Source organism: Sapajus apella, unplaced genomic scaffold (genome assembly GCF_009761245.1).
Source record: "Sapajus apella isolate SASKATOON/1434 unplaced genomic scaffold, GSC_monkey_1.0 scaffold168, whole genome shotgun sequence".
Classification (NCBI taxonomy): domain Eukaryota; kingdom Metazoa; phylum Chordata; class Mammalia; order Primates; family Cebidae; genus Sapajus; species Sapajus apella.
In genome coordinates this window covers 1,688,241-1,709,581 of record NW_022437108.1, presented here as the reverse complement: position 1 = coordinate 1,709,581, position 21,341 = coordinate 1,688,241, and the positions used below count along the sequence as shown (strand labels likewise).

At 52.0% G+C, this 21,341-nt stretch overlaps 1 protein-coding gene across 2 annotated transcripts in view; it reads left to right on the top strand.

Annotated features, from left to right (window-relative positions):
* Positions 1–21,341, top strand: part of TMEM266 (transmembrane protein 266) — a 142,843-nt gene that overhangs the window by 72,763 nt on the left and 48,739 nt on the right. For both annotated transcript variants that reach the window (XM_032267312.1, XM_032267311.1), the window contains exons 3-4: positions 2,571–2,759; positions 20,604–20,758. In XM_032267312.1, coding sequence (XP_032123203.1) covers positions 2,571–2,759; positions 20,604–20,758 — 344 coding nt within the window. The remainder of the gene's footprint in view (positions 1–2,570; positions 2,760–20,603; positions 20,759–21,341) is intronic.

Sequence of the window (21,341 nt, the reverse complement as noted above, 5' to 3'; positions counted from 1 at the left end):
GAATACATTTTGTCTACCACACCATTCTTTGTGTCTGAGGAAAGGGTGTAGACTAGTTGTAGCCAGTACACTGTGAGACCTTCACTTCACCAGAGGAGGCCTTGTCTCTCTGCGGAGATGACCACCACATGGCCAGGCGTGGTGCTAGGCCACTGAGCGCTGGTGGAAGGGGAATGGAGGGCAGCACGTTGGACAGTTAGTAATAGTGTGTCTGTGCTTCTCAGAATCATATCCTATTGCTTTCCTTCCATGAGCACCTTACTGATCACAAAGTTCCATTTGTTTAGTTCGGAGATCCATAGTTTCCTTAAGTAGCCCAGAAGAAAAGAGAACAAATTCCACCCAGCATCTGCTTCTTGGTAAACATCTGGGGGAGCTGGGATTCCCCCCATAACACCCACACTTTTCTATCAATTGTTGAGAAACATCGAAGCCTCATATCCTGTGACTGTTTCGTTTAAAGATCTGAGTCATTTTGTAAATGTCACGAATGATGAGTACTATCATCTGTGCTTGACAAGCAGCAACAAGCAAAGGTTTAAATAAGGCCTACAGAGGAGAGTCGGGCATTAGAAATTACTTGGTGAATTCAGGTGGTCTAGGCAGCCAGTCTGTGGCATTCAAATAAAAAGCTCACTTTACCCTTAATTATCTCAATTTCCCCCAAGAAGTCCCCGGGTTGGGCTGGGTGCAGTGACTCCTGCCTGTAATCCCAAGCAAAATATAAGTCGGTAGATTAATCTCTGAACTTCCTGGATAACAGCAGCTGTGTGTGTGTGTGTGTGTGTGTGTGTGTGTGTGTGTGTGTGTGTGTGAGATTTTGTTTGTTTTTGAGACAGGGTTTCACTCTTGTTGCCCAGGCTGGAGTGCAATGGTGCGATCTCAGCTCGCTGCAACCTCCAGCTCCTGGTTTCAAGCAATTCACCTGCCTCAGCCTCCCAAGTAGCTGGGATTGCAGGCCTGTGCCACCACATCCAGCTAATTTTGTGTGTTTTTAGTAGAGATGGCTTCACCAGGCTGGTCAAGCTGGTCTTGAACCCCTAACCTCAGGTGATCCACCTGCCTTGGTCTTCCAAAGTGCTGGGATTACAGGTGTGAGCCACCGCGCCCGGCCTGCAGCTGCGTATTATTGGTTAGATTTCAATGGTTGTTGGAAAAGTTTATAATTTAGAGCTCCCAGACAAGTATAGGGACTTGTCACTCTGGAGCTCCCCCAATCATCTCTGTGTGTCTGTTATCCATGTCAGATCATAGAGTGAGAAGGAGCAGCCTGGAGGAATATTCTGTTTTACCTCCTCGTGTTCTGTCTGACTGGAGAAACTGAGGTTCAGGAGAAGTCCCGCAGAAGTTGGCATTCAAGCCAGCATCAGAGCCCAAGAATAGTTTACAGCAGCCAGGGCTGCCATCTCAGTATTCAGACTGGGCCCCTTTACCCTGGGCACTGGCCCTCAGTGTTCCCTCCAATATCTACATTTTACTTCTTGCTGTAATACCATTATCCTTTCTAACTCTCATTGTCTGGATAGAGGCATAAGACCCAGCCCCTCAGATGCTACATGAGACAGGGTCAAGGACATATTGGACAGACCAAAGATGGTGCCCCAGGAAGGTAAAGGAAAGTTTCTAGTCCAGCATCTCTGGACAGGGTTGCTGTGGGTGTTCGGGCAGGACAGTCCTTAGTCGTTAGACACGTTGCAGGATATGTAGTGTCCCCAGCCCTACTAAAGTGTCAATGGCGACCCCCTGTGGTCATGGTGGCAACCAAAATACCTCCACAAATTGCCATATACCCCTGGCAGTAGATTGGGAGGTGGTACTGCCCTGGCTGAGTTGCCCAGGAGTCCCACTGGAGTGGTCAGTTATTGGCAGTGCCCAAGATGAGCCTGACAGTCACACAGGAAGAGACCCACAACTCCTCGGGCATTCGATCAAGTGACTCCCATTCCCTACTCCCAATCTTAAGAAGAGACCTATGTTTGGACCAGTTCAGATAGGAAGGGGGTGGCTACCAGGGACAGCTGGAGCCTCCTGTCCTCGCCACCCCAAGGCCCACTCGGTCTCTGCAAATCTCCAGGTAGGCTCCTCAGTCACTGCAGTACATCCAGTTGTGAACAGAAACTTCTTTTCTCTATTATGGAACAGAGAATAGAAACATTTCAAAACACCTTTACAAAGAAACTCAGGAGACAACTTAAAAGAATGTCTGACTCCCCTATAAAGTCCAGTGACCCAGAATCCTAAAAGTGTAAGCCATAGTTTTGCTGGTTGGCAGAGTTCTCCATCTGGATCTTTGCCTCCCCTGAATGAAGAACCCTGCCGCACTAAAGCTCATATGTTCCGGTCTGAGCACTTCCTCTTCCCATTCTCCCACTTTTCCCAACCATTGGAAGAGATGGAATTGGTAAGGCTCCAGTCCAGTCCGCGGGTGGCCAGCGGGGAAGAGGGGCAACCCTAAGCTTCCTCAGCCCTTTACCGGCACAGTAGCATTCTCCCTCCTTTCCTTGAGGAGTGGAAGAATTTTTTGGTCCTTGAAGATAACTCTTTTCTATTGTTCCTTCTTGACAACCCAGGCCTGCCATAGAAGGAGGAATTTCCGAAGTTGAGATAATCTCCCAACAAGTAGACGAAGAAACCAAGAGCATTGCTCCCGTGCAGCTGGTGAACTTTGCCTATCGGGACTTGCCCCTGGCTGCTGTCGATCTCTCCACGGCGGGCTCGCAGCTCCTGTCAAATCTGGACGAAGATTACCAAAGAGAAGGGTAGGTGCTGGGACCATTGAGCTAGCTAAGAAGTCCCTGGGTTGGGCCGGATGCGGTAGCTCACACCTGTAATCCCAGCACTTTGGGAGGCCAAGGTGGGTAGATCACCTGAGGTCAGGAGTTCGAGACCAGCCTGGCCCACATGGTGAAACCCCGACTCTACTAAAAATACAAAAATTAGCCTGGTGTGGTGGTGCAGGCCTGTAATCCAGCTATTCAGGAGGCTGAGGCAGGAGAATCGCTTGAATCGGGGAGGCGGGGGTTGCAGTGAGCCGAGATCACACCATTGCGCTTCAGCCTGGGTGACAAGAGTGAAACTCCATCTCAAAAAAATTAAAAAAGGAAGAAGTCCCTGGTTTTCATGGGTATCTTCCAAGATTCCAGGAAGCAGCAGCCAAAATGAGCAATGCTAACTAGTGAGACAGCAGGGGCTCACAGCAGACCACTCAGGCACTCTGCCTACGCAGACATTACTTCCTCAGAAAAAGGCGTTGGGCACAGAAAATACTTGCTAGATGACCTCTTAGGTGACATTTGCTTGGAACTCAGAGAATCATAAAGTTTATTTCAGGACTGAAGTTCTCCTTAATGTCCCATCCAATCCCGTCTCCCTACACTTGGGAAGGAGACCCATGGCGATTAGGGGCTTGCCCAAGGTCACACAGCCCACAAGGGATGGACTTGAGCTGCACCTTCCCTTTAGGAAGTGGACTCTCATAGGAAGAGTCTGGGAAGAAGGACCCTGCATACCGGAACATGCCTAGGATGTAAGGGAATTCAGAGAATTCTGCTAGGAGCTCTGCAGATATCAGATCCCGCCCTTTGCAGGGAAGGCATGCAGAATATGCGGGTCCCAATTCAAAAAGGTCGTCCTTACCTCCTGCAGTGCGTATCAATCAGTTTGGATGCCTTTGTTCCCCAATTCACTTCTCATCAGCCTGGTCTGTCTTACAAACATACTTTCTGAAGGTGAGTGGTAAAGGACAAGAGGCAGGTGGGGCAGAGGAGACACACCAGTTTGATGTCCTCATTTTCACGGAGCTTGGTGGTGTAGCTGAAGGCCAAAGAGGGGTAGGAACAGGTCCTAGGGTCACACAGCAGACCGGACTTCCGACTCTGCCCAGGGCTTTCCCTGGCCCCACCCTGTGGCTCTTAGACACAGAATTGTAAATATTGGCAGGACCTTAGAAGCCAGTTCTGGACAGCTTTTCTTTCCTGGGTGCCTGTAAACACTTTGGAACATGCTGGCTGCTTTGAATATAAAAATGAACGTTGCCAGGTATTTTAGAAGCACACGAGGAGCCTTTGCTAAAGCTAAATTTGAAGAGCTTGGATTCCCTGGACTTGTTTCTGGAAGGAGCTCCCCGCCTTCCTGAGATAAACCGCCTAACAATGGTGAAACTACACCCCAGTGGCTTTCTCCAAAAATATAATTTTTCCAAACATTGCGCACATTGTCAGCAGGACATTGGAAAAAAGGATTAGGCAAGCTGGTCGGAGGCAGCTAAGGGACATCTGCAGTGGCAGCGCCGTCCTGAGCTGTCAAGGTAGGGGTGGCTTCTCCCAGGTCCTTACCAGCTTGAAGGCTGGGCTAAAACCTGAGTCCCCTGGGCCAGGGCCAGCTTCGTGCACATGTGACCTGTGCAGTAGCACGGAGCCCGGCGCTTACACGGGCCCCAGCACTTGGCTACATGCCCTGCCGCTGCTGTTTTGAAATGCTTAAGGAGCCCCATATTTTCACTGGGCTCTGCAAATGATGGATGCAGCCTGTGGGTCCTTCTCTGAGCGCCCAGTGAGTCACTGCGTCACTGCTCTCTGGCGGTCAAAAGCAGTAGTGCAGCCTTCTAACCTGCCCTAGCTGCTCCGGAGAGTTCATTTCCTGCCCTGGCCTGAGCCTGTTAGGCCCTTCTCACCTGGGGAGCGGGATGGTATGGAGGGAAGGGGGACAACCTCCAGGGATTCTGGTTCAGGGCAAAGCAGTGTCCACGCGTGCCCCCTGCGGGCATTATGGCACCGCGGGTGGACCCTGCTATGGGTGTACCTCACCAGGGGTCCCGCGTTGTGGTGTACCCCCTTTCTGGTATCCCCTGTGTATCACTCCCTAGCCTGAACCCCAAGGCTGGCAGAAGCCTTGCCTTATCATTCAATTTGCCTCTAAATTGGGCCTTTGCAAGGTTTCTTCCCAAGCAAACGAATCCAAATGATGCGCCTGCAAGGCAGAGGGACCCGTGATTGGATTTGAATCTCCAGGTGTGCCCAGGAAAGCCGTTCCCGTTGGGTAAATAGGAAGCAGCCCTGGGAAGGGATTTGCCTCGCTGCTGGAGCTCTCAGCTGGGGGCCCCGATTGGCAGCCAGAGGTCTTCCCGGAGGAAGGAAGCGCGGGCTCAGGACCGGAGCCAGGGAACACTGAAGCGAAGCAAAAACACGCTGCGAGGGAGGAACGGCCTCTCCCCGCGAGGCGTCTTGGCTCTCGCTGCATTTCCTGGGGTTTTCCCAAAATGTCCAACCGGCCCTTTCTGGGGCAATGTAAAACAAAAGGAAGAGTCCTCATTTCAGCTCTGAGCTTGGTTTCAGGCTTGTGCAAAATGCCTCTTCCTACGAAGGCCAGTGTTTTGTACGGGAATGAACCTTTTTGTATTTTTAGTAGCGATGGGGTTTCACCATGTTGGCCAGGATGGTCTCGATCTCCCGACCTTGTGATCCACCCACCTTGGCCTCCCAAAGTGCTGGGATTACAGGCGTGAGCCACCGCACCCGGCCAACCATTCTTAAGGGTAAGCTTCAGTGGCATTAAGGACATACACATTGCTGGGCAACTCTAACCAGCATCCATCTCCAGAGCTCTTCTTGCAAAAAAGAAACTCTGTGCCCGGTAAACAATAGCTTCCTGTTCCCCCCTCCTGCAGCCCCTGGAAACCGCTATTCTACCTTCTGTCTCTTTGAATTTGACTACTCCAAGTGCCTTATGTAAGTCCTGCAGTATTTGTTCTTTTATGACCGGCTTATTTTGCTTAGCAAGGTGTCCACAAGGTACATGCATGTTGCAGCATGTGTCGGAATTTCTTTCCTCTCTAAACTGAACAATCGTCCACTGTGTGACTGTACAACACTTGGATTATCCATTCCTCTGTCAACGGACACACTCCACACTGTTTTTTCTCACGTGTTCATATTTTATTATGAATAATGCTGCTGTGAACATGCCTATGCAAATATCTCTTCAAAACCCTGCTTTGAGGCTGGGTGCAGTGGCTCACACCTGTAATCCCAGCACTTTGGGAGGCTGAGGCGGGTGGATCGCCTGAGGTCACCAGTTCGAGACCAGCCTGGCCAACATGGCAAACCCCATCTCTACTAAAAATACAAAACTAGCCGAGTGTGGTAGCACACACCTGTAATCCCTGCTACTTGGGAGGCTGAGGCAGGAGAATTGCTTGAACCCAGGAGGCAGAGGTTGCGGTGAGCGGAGATCGCTCCCCCACTGCCACTCCAGCCTGGGTGACAGAGTGAGACTCTGTCTCAAAAAAAAGTAATAATAATAGTACCCTGCTTTCAATGCTTTGGAGTATATATCCAAAAGCAGAATTGGTGGCTCACGTGGTGATTCTGTTTGAGGAACCGCCACGCTGCTTTCTGCAGTGGCTGCCACACAGTTTCACACTCCACCCAACAGTGCGTGAGGGTTCTGATTTCTCCTTGTCTGAACCAACACTGGCTATTTTCTATTTTGTTGATAGCAGTCATCCTAATGGGCGTGAGGTGGTGTGGTGTGCTTTTAAGCCCATGAAAGTCCTGCGAGGTGAGGAAGAAGGAGCAGTTGCCTTGATGTGGGCTTAGAGCCCCATCTTGGCCAAGCTCCTTGACTCGCTTAGAAGCCCTTTGTCTCCTGATCGCTGCTGAGCAGAGCAGACCGCAGAGCTGTCTGCTGCCTCTCTCTGCACCTCCGTACTCGGGCTGCTGAGGGCTTAGGGAGGAAAATCACATGACTGTGCACACCGGTGCCTCCCCAGACTCGGGGTCTCCAGATTCGACTTGATTCCCAGTTTTGCCTGGCAGTCCTCCTCAGCGGTCCTGGTTAGTCCAAGATGGCCAGTTCTGATCGCTTGTGTCTGCGTGAAGTCCCCTCTTTCTTGCCCTCAGCAGATGACCTCCTCTCCCAGTCCCCTCAGAAAGTGGGTGCAGTTGTGGATGGGCTGCATGGCACTCCTCAGTCTCTTCCTTCCTCCCTTTTAGGGTGCCCCATTCCTTGATCTCTGATTGCCTTCCCCTCCCGCCTTCTCAGGTACCTGCTCTGTCAGATACCTTCTCACCGTCTGTCATCACACTTGTCTCGTGTCCTCTCCTGACTCCACATGCCTGCTGGCTACCATTGCCTTTCTTTTTCTTTTTCTTTTCTTTTTTTTTTTTTTGAGATGGAGTCTTGCTGTGTCACCAGGCTGGAGTGCAGTGTCGTGATCTCAGCTCACTGCAACCTCCGCCTCCCAGGTTCAAGCAATTCTCCTGCCTCAGCCTCCCGAGTAGCTGGGATTACAGATGTGTGCCACCATGCCCAGCTAATTTTTGTATTTTTTAGTAGAGACAGGGTCTCACCATGTTGGCCAAGATGGTCTCGATCTCCTGACCTCGTGATCCGCTTGCCTCAGCCTCCCAAAGTGCTGGGATTACAGGTGTGAGCCATTGCGCCCAGCTCCTTTCAGGCCTTTTAAAAAATTATTAGAGGTTCCTCTGCTTGTTCTTTAAACGTTGGGTTCTTTGTTTTCTGCTGTTGACCGTTTTCACTCTACTAATTTTATACACTTGGTAGTTTCATCCATTCCCACCTCTTAAATTAATCTCCTTTAACCGGTAACATTCAAAGTCTTGTCTCTAGCCCAGATATCGCGCTTGCTCTCTCTCTCTCTCTCTCTCTCTCCCTCCCTCCCTCTCTCTCTCTCCCTCCCTCTCTCTCTGAAACTCCCGACTCATATCCAGCTGCTTCCGGGACCTTTCCACGGGGATCCCAAACGTATCTCAGAATCCTGAGTATCTGTGGAATGATCTATTCTTCTGCCTCTGAGTTGGCTGCATACTTGAGAGGAGAAATATTCATGTCTCCACCCAAGTCATTGCTAAAAACTGCCCTTCCAGTGACAGCACTCAAATCCAGCCCAAGGAACCACAGCCTGCCTGTCCTGGCCATGTCAAACCCAGCAAGCCCCAGATTGAACTGTCTTTTCTCAATATGTATTTTCTATGACCCCTAACCAGTGGAACCTAGACCTCACCCACCCATTACTACCAAAATGAGCCACATGTGGATTTCGGCTCATTAACAAGCACCTGAGCCTCCCTGCTGCAGCAGGTAACAATGGGTGCCAAGATGCCCCAAAGCTACATGAAGCCTGCTGTGGTCACCTCGAGCCACCTCTGGTTAGCCTTAGTCACCCTGGAGTCTGTGTTCCCCCTCCCCTGCTCTGGCTCCCTCCTGATCATGTCCAGTGCCCATGAAGCCACTGCTGCCAGTGGTGTCCCTTCTGGGAGTGCCAGTGCCAAGAGAGGGGCTTCAGAAACCTAAAGTCCATGCAACGTGGGCTCCACGCAGAGCCTGTCCCACGCTGTCAATGCACTGCTTATGGCCTCGTCCAGTCCTCCATGCTTCCGGCCTTCACCACCCACCACCCAGGTCTCCACTTCCACCTAAGAAGCTGGGCTGGCACGTCATGCCTGCAGCATCGTCTGTCTCTCTCTCCCTGCTCCCCGCAACCAGGTGCCTCCGTCCCTCAATAGTGATCACAGAAAAACCTTCATGCACGTCCACAGAGGTGAACAGACACTCGAGAGGGGCGAAGGGGTACAGGGAAGGCATCTGCACCCCAGCTGAGCTACCCGCAATGCCCTGTTGCATGGCTAACCAGAGAGGGCAGCTCGATGTCTCCTCCATCAGGCTTCATACCCATCATCCCAAGTCTTGTATATCTCTACTGCCCCGCTGTCTCTTCCCTGCGCCATTCTCATGAAGGACTGGTGACTCCATCAGCCAGTTGCTTTGGAGTGTGTGTAACAGAAAACACACCTCACACTCACTGGCCCAGGTAACATGGAGTCCAGGGCAAGGGCGGCTTTGAGGTTGGTCCAGAGACTCGCCAGTCCACACGAGAACCAGATTCCTTTCATCTCTGCACTCTGCTGGCCACAGCGTCGGCTTCCGACGCTATAAGCATCACCCCATGGCTTCCGAGAGCCACGTGACCCCCGACGTGTGGCGCCTAGACCTCACCAAGCCATTACTACCAAAATGAGCCACATGCGCATTTTGGTTCATTTACGAGCACCCCAGCCCTCCTACCTGCTGCGACGGGAACCAGTGATTTCCACTGGAAATAGTGATTTCCACTGCTTCCTTCCAAGAGGGCTGCCCGTGGTCACTGTTTCTCGTTCATATCTGGCGGGTGAGGGTGGCTACCTATCACTGTCTTCTAAGAGCAACAAAAAACTCCCAGAAGCCTCCAGTAGCCCTCTCCTCATGTATCTTTGGCTAGAACTGGGTCCCATGGCAAGGCACAGGGGAAAATCCATAAGCCAATCAGGCCTGCCCTGTGATCTGTATCATTTCCCAAAGTACATTACTGTTACCCCAGTGGGACAGGGTAGTGTGAACATGAGAGACAGAATCATCCACAAGGAAGCCAGTTCTCTTTCATAGCTGTCAGTCTAGAATTACCTCTTAATTTCATCCAGCCTCTCTAGACATTGTTTGATCCGGGAAGGCTCTGCCTTCTTAGGCTGTTACTTCAATGACCTGGTCAGTGGATGCTTTCATTCCAATGCAGTTGGACCAGTGTCCACTGTCCTCGTGGACAGTGCTGGGGCTTTGTGTTTGCACATAATCTCAGCCCCTGATTTCTTGTTCTCATTCTTTGTTGTTCTCATCGGATGTCACCCCACTCTGGTGGAAAAGGGGGGGTACAGAAAAGTGAGGTTCTCAGTGAACGAATCATCTACCTTCGGAAGAGTGACATTGAGTTTGTGAGAGTCATGGTGCTGACTGGGAGTTCTGTTTTCTCATAACCAAGTACAGTACACTGAAGGCCTGGTTCGTTTTCAGTGTCTGCATGAGACAAGAGGCCACAAAAGAGAAAATTCAGAGAGACCCGAGTCTCCACCCTGGAGAGGCCCACAGCCCGCAGGAGAAACGGTAATGCCAGGCAGGGGTCATCATCGCCACTCTATAAATGACACTCTGTGATCATGCAGAGATAAAGATGCTCCCCATCTTTTTAGTGAAAAGAGGGTGCAAAGGTGGTCATGGGTGAGGAAGTGGGATAGTCTTTGTCAAAAATAAAACTAAAGTAAGAAATGAAAGATATTCAGTGTTTAGTAAGATAGTTATTTCTATCTTAGGGTTCTAAAAGGCCAGGCTGAGAGGTCAGGCTGGACTCCCAGGCAGGGTAAGCTTGGAGGAAGTCTGGGTCTTGGGTTGAGAGGTCAGGGCTGGACTCCCAGGCAGGGTAAGCTTGGAGGAAGTCTGGGTCTTGGGCTGACATAAAAGGATGTTATTACTTAGAGATGATGCCAACAGCACATTTCTGCCAGAACTTCACACTCAGAGGAAAAAACATAATGGGGGCACAGGGATATTTTTTGAGATGTCAGGTTAGAAAAATAAGACAGACCCAATATAGCAAACATCTCTAAATAAGGACTGAAATAATTTTAGATATGCCGGCGAGCAAAGGCTGGGGACAAAGAGAAGGGAGGGGCAGGGACCTACTAAGCCATCGCCCAAAATACCCTTCTCTCTTCCTGTGCCGTCTGGCCTGAGGACCACAGCCTTCAGAAAGTCTTCTATTCCTGACCCCACCAGGCTAGGTCCTCAGTGCACCCATGGCACCTTGCCTACCTCTGTCACCACACCCAGGGGTGACACTGAACTCTGCTCCTCTCTTTACAAGTCTGTCTCCAGGACCGAGCCAGGGGCTTCCTCAGGGCAGGGATCAGATCACTTGAGCCTGGAACAGGGGTGCTGACTGGTCAAGGAATGACTTGAATGAATGAATGAACCAGTGAGTAAAAGCATGAGGCTGCAAATAAGGATTAGAAGAGAAGGGGACGCCTAGTTCTATTTGGAGAGAATTGGGAGCTGGTCCCTAGAACTCTGTGGAGCTGAGGAGGAGGCTCAAGGGAGGCCCCAGGTTTCTTATGCCTCAGAAGTCACTGCTGCGGTCGGCGGCTGGCTCACCTCTGACCATCCCTGGTCATTCCACGCCTTCTCTGCAAAGTCACCCTAGAAGAAGGAAAGCAGATTTGTGTCAAAACGTGCCAATTTCACTTAGTAAGATTTTAACGTCCTGGTAGAGGAAGGAAAAGCTTTTTGAGGTTCAGGGTTAGGAGGCAGATTGAGCCCCACCATGGCCATGCCAACTGCAGTCTGGAAGTTCAGCATCACATGATTTCGGATGTTTGCACCCTTTTTTCTCAAGGAGGAACGAAAGGAGCTTCAGTAATCCACTTTCTTGATGCCAGTGAGATTGTCTATAATAAAACACCACCCCTTTCTCTGGCAAGACAGCTGTCCCTGGACCCCAAACTGACCCTGTGACCCCTCACTCCCTTGATATTTTTAGTAGGCTCCGGCTTCTGGGAGAATTCTTGATGCCCCAGCCACGGAATAAAAGTTTAATTTAGATGAAAACCTTTTTCCTGATAAGTACTAGTTAGCTGTCTTTCCTGTGGTCCAGGAACCCCAAAGAAGTTTCCTTGATTAAGAAGTCCGTTAAGGCCGGTTGCAGGGGCCCACGCTTGTAATCCCAGCACTTTGGGAGGCCAAGGCCGGCGGATCGCTCCAGGCCAGGAATTGGAGATTAGCCTGGAGTGTGAGACTCCATCGCTACAAAAACATTGAAAATTAGCCAGGGGTGGTGGTGCACGCCAGTAGTTCCAGCTATTCAGGATCGCACCAGTGCACTCTAGCCTGGGCGACAGAGCGGGACCCTGTATCAAAAAAAAAAAAAAAAAAAAAAAGGAACAAAAGAAGGCAATATATTTCTCAGCAAAATATCTGCCCCTCCCCACCTGCTCACAAGGCGCAGGGCGTACAGCCGCGGGTGACCGCTAGATGGCGGCGGAGCGCCTCTGACCACCTGGGTGGGGGGCGTGTCGGGGACGCTGCCTGGAGAGGGGAGGAAAGTTTGAATGCGTGGCGAGGTCCCGCAAGGAAAGTGAGCCTAGTTTATGGTGCTGGGATGGAATGGGAGCCCCCAGTAACCTGTGGAGGCACCTGAATATTGACTTTGGCCAAATAGAAGGAGGGAGACCATGGCTGACTCAGGATTTGCCAAACCACAGCAAACCGGGAGAGAGCTGGTGGGTGGGGTGCCAATTTGTTCCCTCGTTGTCACCCGGTAGAAAGCTGACCGCATCCAGGCAGCCCTGTTCTCCAAGCACAGCACAGGGAGATTTTGAGACTTGGGGTCAGCTTTCAGAATCGAGGACTTGAGGGTGGCGGGGACCTTACAGGCACCTCATCCAACCGCACCCCACTCCCACCCCTAAGTCAACCTTGAACCCCTTGCAAGGACTTGGGAAGTGGCTCCTTGAGCACAGCTGCCTACATGGCAGCCCATCTGAGATGTGTGGACAGTGCCCTTGGTCCCCCCAAGTAGGGACAGCCAATCCATGGTGTGCATTACCACTGTACCCCAGGGTAGGGGTGGGGGGCTGCCAAGTGTATGGAAGTTCTTTCCACACCTCCCACCCCCTCTCCCCCCACCCTGAGCCCTTGCCACCACACCCTGCTGTTTTCTGAGGTTGACGCTTCCGAGGTTGTAAGAAATCTGAGATTCTGGGACAAGCAAATGTCAAACTCTGGTGACCCCAGCTGCACACAACCCTCCTCCCTCTCTCCCTCCAAGGCGGCAGGGCTAACCTTTAGCTCTGATTGCAGAACTGAAGCTGCCTGTGTGGAAACTTCAAATTATTTAGTTCTCCCAGAGCGCTGGGAGAGTCACCTCTCACCTCCACCCTGAGACTTCTGGTTTCGCGGTGTGTGTTTGAGCCCGCATCTCTGAGTCTGTGCACTGCTGTGGCTTGCCCCCTAGAATCGGGTAGGGGGCAAGCTTAACCGAGCTTTTCCTGTTGTTCTGGTTCTCCCTGGTTGAGAAAGAAGCTCCACTCGCTGTTTCAGTTGTTTGGTAAAAGGGTGTCCCTGCAGGCATTGGGTTGATGGTTCTCACAGGTCGAGATTATGGGTCTCTTTAGATAAGTCATATGCAGTGAGCCTCTTTCTTTCCTGCCTTTTTTTTCCGCTTGTTTTGCCTTTTGAGTGACTGAGAACTAGGAACGCGTTGCATCATCAGAGTTCATATATAAGGCTGTAGGCTAGTTGAGGGTGAAGGCTCTGACCACCCTCATGGGTCCAGTACCCAATACAGTGCCTGGCATTTGGTGGGCATATGAGAGCCATGCCAAGAATGGAATGAATGTTAAAACTTACCGTGTTTATTCATCCCCCCTCGAATGACCATGTACCTGAATCATCACCGTAGTACATTGTAGGATAAGCACCGTGTTATGGGTTTGACATATGTTAGTTTTAATATTTTGAAATTTCACAACAATCCTGTCAAAGCAGATATCTCCATTTTGGGGATTAGGGAATCAAGCCTCAGCAGTTGCACTCGAGTTCAGTCAACGTTGAGACTGGGATTTGGAGACAGTCGTTGCCATCAAAATCCAAACAGATGGAAAAGTCTGGCTTTCCCCACCATGACAACAGAGAAAAAAGGACTTGCTTTTTAAAGCAACGAGATGAGTTAACATTTGTGAAGTGCTCAGAACAGCTCCTGGTGCACAGTCTGTATCTTAAGTGTTTGTTTAATCAATAAAAATAAAGTCCATGTCAATGACAGAAGTTACATTTCAGTCAGCCCCATGGCTTTCTCCAATATTTTAATCATCTGAAATGTAGGAAAGGAAAGGAAAGGGGAGCCAAGGAGTGTTGCTGACCACCAAAACCATTGGCAAAGTCCAGCTGTGACACCCAGGACACAGGTGTTCAGCATCACAGAACTGGCATGAATGGAGCCCGGCGGGGCCTCGAATCACCCCATCCAGGGCTTTAACCTGGATCCTTAGATGATCTATCAGTGAGATTCAAGGACTCCATGCACTCCTTGACATTTTATGCACGGTGCTGTGGTCTTGCGCCTTTTGGGTAGGGGCATTGCTTGTCTCCACTGCTGGAGAGCTTTGCCGCCCAGAAAGCTTCTGAGCCCCTGGTCTAGCAATCCCCTCCCAAAGGCAGAGGGACAGCAGCTAGGGAAGCCTGGGGCCCAGGCTTCAGTCTGGCTCCTGCTACCGAGCGGCTTCCAGACTTATTTTGATCACTTCCCTCAGCTCCTTCCTTGGGAACCTGAAGGATGAAAATCTCCAAGTAGGGTGGACAGGCTTAGCTAATTTGGCTGCCTTCAGGGAAATGGGCTGATGCCATGACTCCCCACTTCCAGTGAGCACCTTTTAGGACACCTTGAGAGTCTCCATGGTCCCCTACTCTAGCCACTCCCCAGCTTGCACCTCAGGAGACTCAGCGCAGTCACTCCCCTGCCCCCACCACGTGTCCTCCCTGCCACAGCCAGCCTGGCCGGCACTGCACCCCGATTGCACAGTGGATTGTGGGGTGGGCGGCCAGGCCCCACAGGAGCAAGCACATGGTTTTCCTTCCCCTTCCAGATTGGGGCTGTTTCAGTGTCAGGCATGGGAACGCTGCCTGACGGAGCAGTGGCTTGAGCCAGCCCCTTCCAGGTCACCCATGTTAGATAGTGGCCCTATCGAACATGAAGGATCCGCCGGACATTTGTCAGTTCATTTTCATATTCCAGAAAGTATTCTTTGAAATGTTTATACGAACACCTAAGAATATGAAGCAAAGCAGCAAAGGTACTCAGCCTCCCCCACCCCAGGATTTCTCTGAGGCCTCAAGAGTGACTACCTTATGGTAGAATGCTCATCCACCTGCCAGGACATGCCATCTGCTTGTTGGCATTTGCAGACTCTGGCAGCCCCAGCCGGCCCCCTAGGGCTGTCCCCTTGATACAGCGGCACCAAGACAGGACATTGGGAAACGCCTGCCCTCTCGTGGCGGTTCGGGGGATAACACCACCCTGAGAACCAGCCCTGGGGCCTTGATGGGCAGGTGCTGAAGACGGAAGGAAAGTGCCTCCTCTGATTAAAGAGTCAACGCTGATTTCCCCTTTGGCCCACTAAGCCCCTTGAGTCATTACTGAGCCACTCAGGGATCTTTTGAAACTGGTCACATTCTATTTTGCTGCTAAAATGCAGTCTCCTAGGAATGTCCGAGTCATCTGAATTTCAGGTGAAATTTCATTGGCAGCTTGGAATTTTGAAACACTGGTCAACCAAAAGCCTGCAGCTTCAGCCCAGCTCCCCGGTCCCCCACCAACCCTCCAGGGCCCTGTTCTGTGGGTCCTCGGATCTGCGGTCTTGCAGCCTAGTGCAGCCCTGCCCTCTGTCCCTGCTCTTCACAAAGGAGCCCAGAACCTACTTGAACCCTCTTCCCCCACCCACTCCCCACACACAGCCTGCATGCACCGTTTCCTGAATCCCAGCGACTAGCTCAACCCCGCCCCCAGTGGCCTTCCTTGTCGCATCCCTCTTGCTCTCAAGCTCCCTTTGCAGTGCCTCCTTCACCTTCTGGGATACCCGCTACCTCTTACTAAGCCGCCAGAGGCATTTGCTCTCACCCAGAGCGCCTGGAATCTCATTGAAATGCGGACTCAAATTCAGCGTTGCATTCCTAAGACGTGCCAGGTGATGCTGACGCTGCTGCTCTCAAGACCCCACTGAGTGTGGAGGACCTGGAACGGCGGGTCTCCACCTTGAGTACATGCTGGAGTCATCTGAGGAGGCCTGGGTCCTCCCACAGAGGCCCTGGCGTGCAGCCTGGACCCTGGAGTTTGTAAGAGCTCTCTTGGGTGCCCTGGTGTGCAGCTTGGGTTGAGATCCCCTGACCTGGAGGCAGACCCCATGGCTCCCTGCCTCCTTGCTCCTCGGCAGCCAGGCCTCACCAGCCACTGTGTCCCCTGGATGCTCTGGTTTCCCTGACAGTGGTCTTCTGTCCTTCCACTTCAATCGAGTCCCCCTCCACGTGCCTTGCCCTGCGGTCGCCCAGAGCAAACAAGGAGGGCTGCACGAACTCACTCCCAGACTGGCACGGAGGAGGGGCGGGTTGCTGAGGGCAGAGTGTGGGCGGGGGACACGTGAGCTGGCATGGAAATGGAAGAACCGGACCAGAGCAGCTCGGCACAGGCTCCATCGTCCAGCTGCCTCGGGGTTCTTGGGTGCGGTGTTGGCTGTGGCTGCCCCAGCAGCATCTGCCCTGGGTGTCGGTGGGTGGTGAGCTATACCCACCGCTGAGGGGGGAAGCCCTGTCCTCCCCCCCGGCCCAACTCCTGGCTCCCCTGGTGTTTCTCATGCTGGGGGTACTTCAGGGCTGAATATAACTGAACCGGAAACAGTCCCTGTTTAGTGTACATTTCAACCATGCCTGAATCGCTCTCCCTGCACCCCCGTCAGCTTTGTCAAATGTTGCTTTCTCGCTGAGGCCTGTTCTGACCACCGTATTTAAAATGTCAGCTCATCCTTAGCCGTCCTAATCCCTCCACCAGCTCTGCGTTTCTTCCTTGCAGAACCTGTGGCCTTGTAGCAAGCCGTCACCTGCTGTGTTTGTCTGACCCTCTCTCCCACTAGAGCGTAGCCTGCCCAGGAGCAGGGATTTTTCGCCTCTCTTGATCACCCTGCCTGCCTAGCTCATGATGAGGGCAGCAGACTTCCGGGCCGTGATCCCCTGCCTGGCGTTTGAATCCTGCCATCTGCCAGGTCCTCTGCCTGGCTGGAGTGTGCTCTGGTGTCAGGGCCAGGCCAACTATGGGCTGACTTCAGACCACAGGGAACTCCAAATGCCCACCTGCGTCTCTCTCCCTTGCTACAAGTTCTGGGCGTGGCCCCCCCACCCTTTGCACCTGCGGCTTCCCACTAACCACCTGGACCCGGTGCAGTTAGTAAGTTTCTCTAACCAAAAAAAGAGAAAAACCAACATTTAAACAGCAATATACATCGTCTTTTCCTCCCTTGGAGGCAGGTCACGATCTGAGTCTCCTGTTTATAGGGAACTGAATGTGCGGAATGCCTGAACACGATGCTTCGTTTCATTCCCTTCTCCCTTCCGGACCCTCCTCTGGGGTAGAAGGAGCCGTGTCTTAGGGATGTCCAAGGCACAAAGGTGAACAAATGCCCAGTGCCTTCCGTGGAATGTAAGGTGAGGCTTCCTGCTGGCCAGCCCAGGCAGACGGCCTGGCAGCTGCCCTTTTATTCATAACCGCCTGAGGGTGCTTGGCTCAGATTTCAAATGACAATGACATGGTGTCCGTTTTAGGGGCCACAGACACGGGAACTTTGGGGAGGATGTGGAATTGGAGCCGGTGTCTTTGGACCCTGGAAAAGACCAAGCTAGAGCCGTGGGGGAGGAGTGAGCAGGCAGAGAGGGCAGGAGGGGAACTGACTTCTGGAGACGCTGAGGTGGCTGGAGGCTGGGCGTGAACTTGGGGTGAGAAGTGTGAAGGATGAAAATGGGGCGGAAGGAGAGGCAGGAACGTCACATCACTGTGGGAAAAGAAGCAGGGGGGAGTAGGTGACACCAGAAGGATCAGGAGTGAGGAGGGTGGCCACGTGATGATAGCCAAAGATACCTTAAAATGCAAAGGCTCATTAACAGACGGCCGTGCCGCTGGCACTGCTGTGGGCAGCAGCCTGAGGCTTGTGCGAACCTCCAGCCCGGCAGGGCCAAAGCTGTCATCTGAGCACCTGGCTTCCCTAGCCGGGTCCCTCCCCGCGGCCCCTCCGGGACAGATGGCCTTCTCATGTGCTTTTCCCCAGCTCACCTGGCTTTCTGCCTGCACCCAGGGTTCCCATCCATTCTCTGATCAAATCACAGCTGCCCTCACCAGGGGCCCTCCAGACCCCTTGGCTCTTGGGTTTAGGGCTGCCAGGTTTAGCAAACAAGAATACAGAATTCCCAGTTAAATTTGGACGTCAGATAAACAACAGATCATTTTTTAGTCTGAGTGTGTCGTATGCCATGTTCAGGGTCTACTAGAAAATTGCTCATTGTTGATGGGAAGTTGGGATGTAAGGGACATCCTGAGTTTGATCTGGCAACTCTCCTGAGCTCCTCCCAGTTTCAGCTTGGAGTTTCCTCTTGCTTGGGGAGTAGCCCCTGTGCACCTGCAAGAAAGCAGAAAGAAGTGGTTCTGCAGTGGACTTCGAAATGCACCTGCCGTGGGAGATGAAGGTGTTCATCCCTGGCCTCCCCATCTGGCCTCGGCAGACCACTCCCCTCCTGTTTTCTGCTTGTCCCTTAATGAGAAACCCTCTCTTTTGACCTGGCTGACTTCCTCATCCCTTGCCCCATACTCTTGGACCATGCGGGGTTCACATAGACCAGCCCCAACGAAAAGGGCCTCTTCCTCCTCCTCCTCTGCCTGTTGGTATCCTCCTACCTCTCTTTCTGGGAGCAGCTCCCCGAGTTTGGGGACTGAACACCAGCCTTTGCATTCCCCACAGAGTTGAGGATGGGGCCTGTCATTCCCAGAGGTGTTAGAAAATATTCAGAATGAGGTGAATAAGCCCAGCTTCCTGCCAGGTTTCTTGAAGAGCTGTGAGCTCTGTCTGTCCTTCCAGTGGCTGGGGACTCCTTCCAGCTTCCCTGGATGGACTGTGAGGGAGAAATCTCCTTGAAGCATTCACGTTATTCCTTCCAAGAGAAGGGGATGCCTCAGCCCCCTTCCCAGCCCCGTGACAGGCCTGGGGTCTGCAGGAGGTGGGCACTGGCCCTCCTGGCAGCAGCTGCGGCTGATCGGCTCCCTCTGGATGGGAAGGGCAGGAGGTGGTGGCCCCGTGTTTGGCCTATCAGATAGTTTATCATCATGAATCCATTTCAGCTGAATTGTCTTTACAGGGCAGATAAATTCCCTCATTTAACTTAGTGGCCTATGAGTTCAGGAGCATTCTCAGGGATTACACATGGGGAGGAGCCTTTGCATGGGGCCCAGAGCGGCCAGAGGCAGAGGTAGAAGTATGGCCTCCTGGGCGAGTGCTGTGGCTGCCACTTCAGGATGCCTAGTTCTTCCTCAGCAAGGGAGGCAGGTCCTGTTGGTACCTAAACTACCAAGCCGGTGAAGTCTGACCTCAGCTCCCCCATCCCTGTATTCCCCAGGCCTCTCAGCGGTGTCCTTCTTGTGCTCCTGAGAGGACAGCATCCGGTGCCCTGTGGTGCCACCCAGCTCTGAGATTCCCTGACCCCTGCCACCTCCAGACCTGCTCAGGAAGGCTTCCATCCTCGGCGGCCTCGCCTCTGCTGTGATGTCCAGGATCATATAGTCACGGGTTGCCCAGAAAGTCCATGGGACTCTAGTCTCGTCAGATTCTTGCTCTGTGACAAAGGGCGCCACACAGTCCAGCAAGTGTGGGAAGCCCTGATTCTGCAATCCCTTTGGGACCATGGTGATGCATAAGCACATACTGAAGGCCCTAAAACGCCCCACAGAGAAAAATTCCCATTAAACTTCGTTGGACCCAAATTTTCCAAAACGTACCCAACCATGGAAACTTTTGTATCAAATAACAACTATGAACATTCTGTGGAACTAGTGTTCCACTCAGCCTACTTTGAAAAACAGGGATCTGGTTCAAATCTTTATTTTTATGGCCATAAAATGGAAAATCCATTCAGTGACTCATCGAGCATTTGTTTATTTTTATTTTATTTTTTTGAGACAGAGTCTCACTCTGTCACCCAGGCTGAAGTGTAGTGGTGTGTTCTCGGCTCACTGCAACCTCCGCCTCCCGGGGTCAAGCGATTCTCCTTCCTCAGCCTCCTGAGTAGCTGGGACTACAGGTGTACGCCACCATGCACAGCTAACTTTTGTATTTTTAGTAGAGACAGGGTTTCACCATGTTGGCCGGGATGGTCTTGATCTCTTGACCTTGTGATCTGCCCGCCTCGGCCTCCCAAAGTGTTGGGATTACAGGCGTGAGCCACTGCGCCTGGCCTCATCAAGCATTTATTAAAGGCAAATTGAGATGTTCCCAAATGCCAGAGCCCATGTCACCGCATTCTGAGATGTACAAAAATGCAGTAATAACACATCATCGTTCCTAAGCTGCACGTGCCATGTAGGCCGACCGTCCACTAGTCCACCAGATGTCAATCTCATACCCTTTTTAACCTTGAGAAGACTGAAGCACAGAGATGCATATGTTGCAGGTTTGCATATAAGCCCAGCTCCAAGTGCTGGCTCATGCCTGTAATCCCAGCACTTTGGGAGGCTAAGGTGGGCGGATCACGAGGTCAGAAGTTCAAGACCAGCCTGGCCAACATGATGAAACCCCCATCTCTACAAAAATGCAAAAATGAGCTAGGCATGGTGATGCGCACCTGTAGTCCCAGCTACTCAGAAGGCTGAGGCAGGAGAATTGCTTGAACCCAGGAGACAGCGGTTGCAGTGAGCTGAGATCACACCACTGCACTCCAGCCTGGGCAACAGAGTGAGTCTCCATCTCAAAAAAAAAAAAAAAAAAAATTGGTCAACCCCATTTCTTAATGAAACGTTTTCACCCTTGATGGTTCTCCCCAGCCTCTTGAATAAGGTTGTGTTTGGCCATGAAGCCTAGAGCCGGGAAGAGAGCCTGGAGGAGGGACGCTGGTGGGTTTGGGAGCAGGGCTGTGGCAGGGCCCACCCACCTGTCCCCTCACATTCTCAGCCTCTCCTCTCCCCACTTGTGTCCCCGCAGGTCTAACTGGCTGAAGCCGTGCTGTGGGAAGAGAGCAGCCGTGTGGCAGGTATTTTTGCTCAGTGCAAGTCTCAACAGTTTCCTGGTAGCCTGTGTAATATTGGTGGTGATTCTCCTGACTCTGGAACTTCTAATAGATATAAAGCTTCTCCAGTGTGAGTAGCAAGAGAGATACATATGCCGATACATATGATGTCAATATTCAATGTGCATCTGCATTCATCAGGGGTCCCCAACCTGCAGGCTGTGATCTGCCCCCGCCGATGCTGCTGCCCAGCTCAGGCCCCGGGGCTCGTGGGGATGGCCACTGGGGGGAAATACGTCTGGCGGCTTCTCTTTCTGTCACCCCCAGCCTCGGTTTACCCCTTTCTGCCCAATGTGGCCTCTGCAGTCCCCTCCCCAGCATTCCATGATCAGAAACTGATGAGATGAAAAACGTTGGGGACCCCTGTATGCATTTTTTTTTTAATTGCTCTCATTTGGAATTTTCCAGGTTGCAATTTTCTGTAGTCTAAAGAGAGTTCCCATTTACGGAGGCATCTCACCTTGTAGTAACTAATTATGACAGCCACCACAATGATGATGAGATTCCTGGTATTTTTACCCAGCTGTGAGTTGGCACTGTGATTTCTATGTATAGTGATCGTTTTTAAAACGCTTTTCTGCACCTGTGACACTGTGGTAACCCTGTGAGACGGGCGAGATGGATATGATCCCATTTATAGGCAACGCAAACTG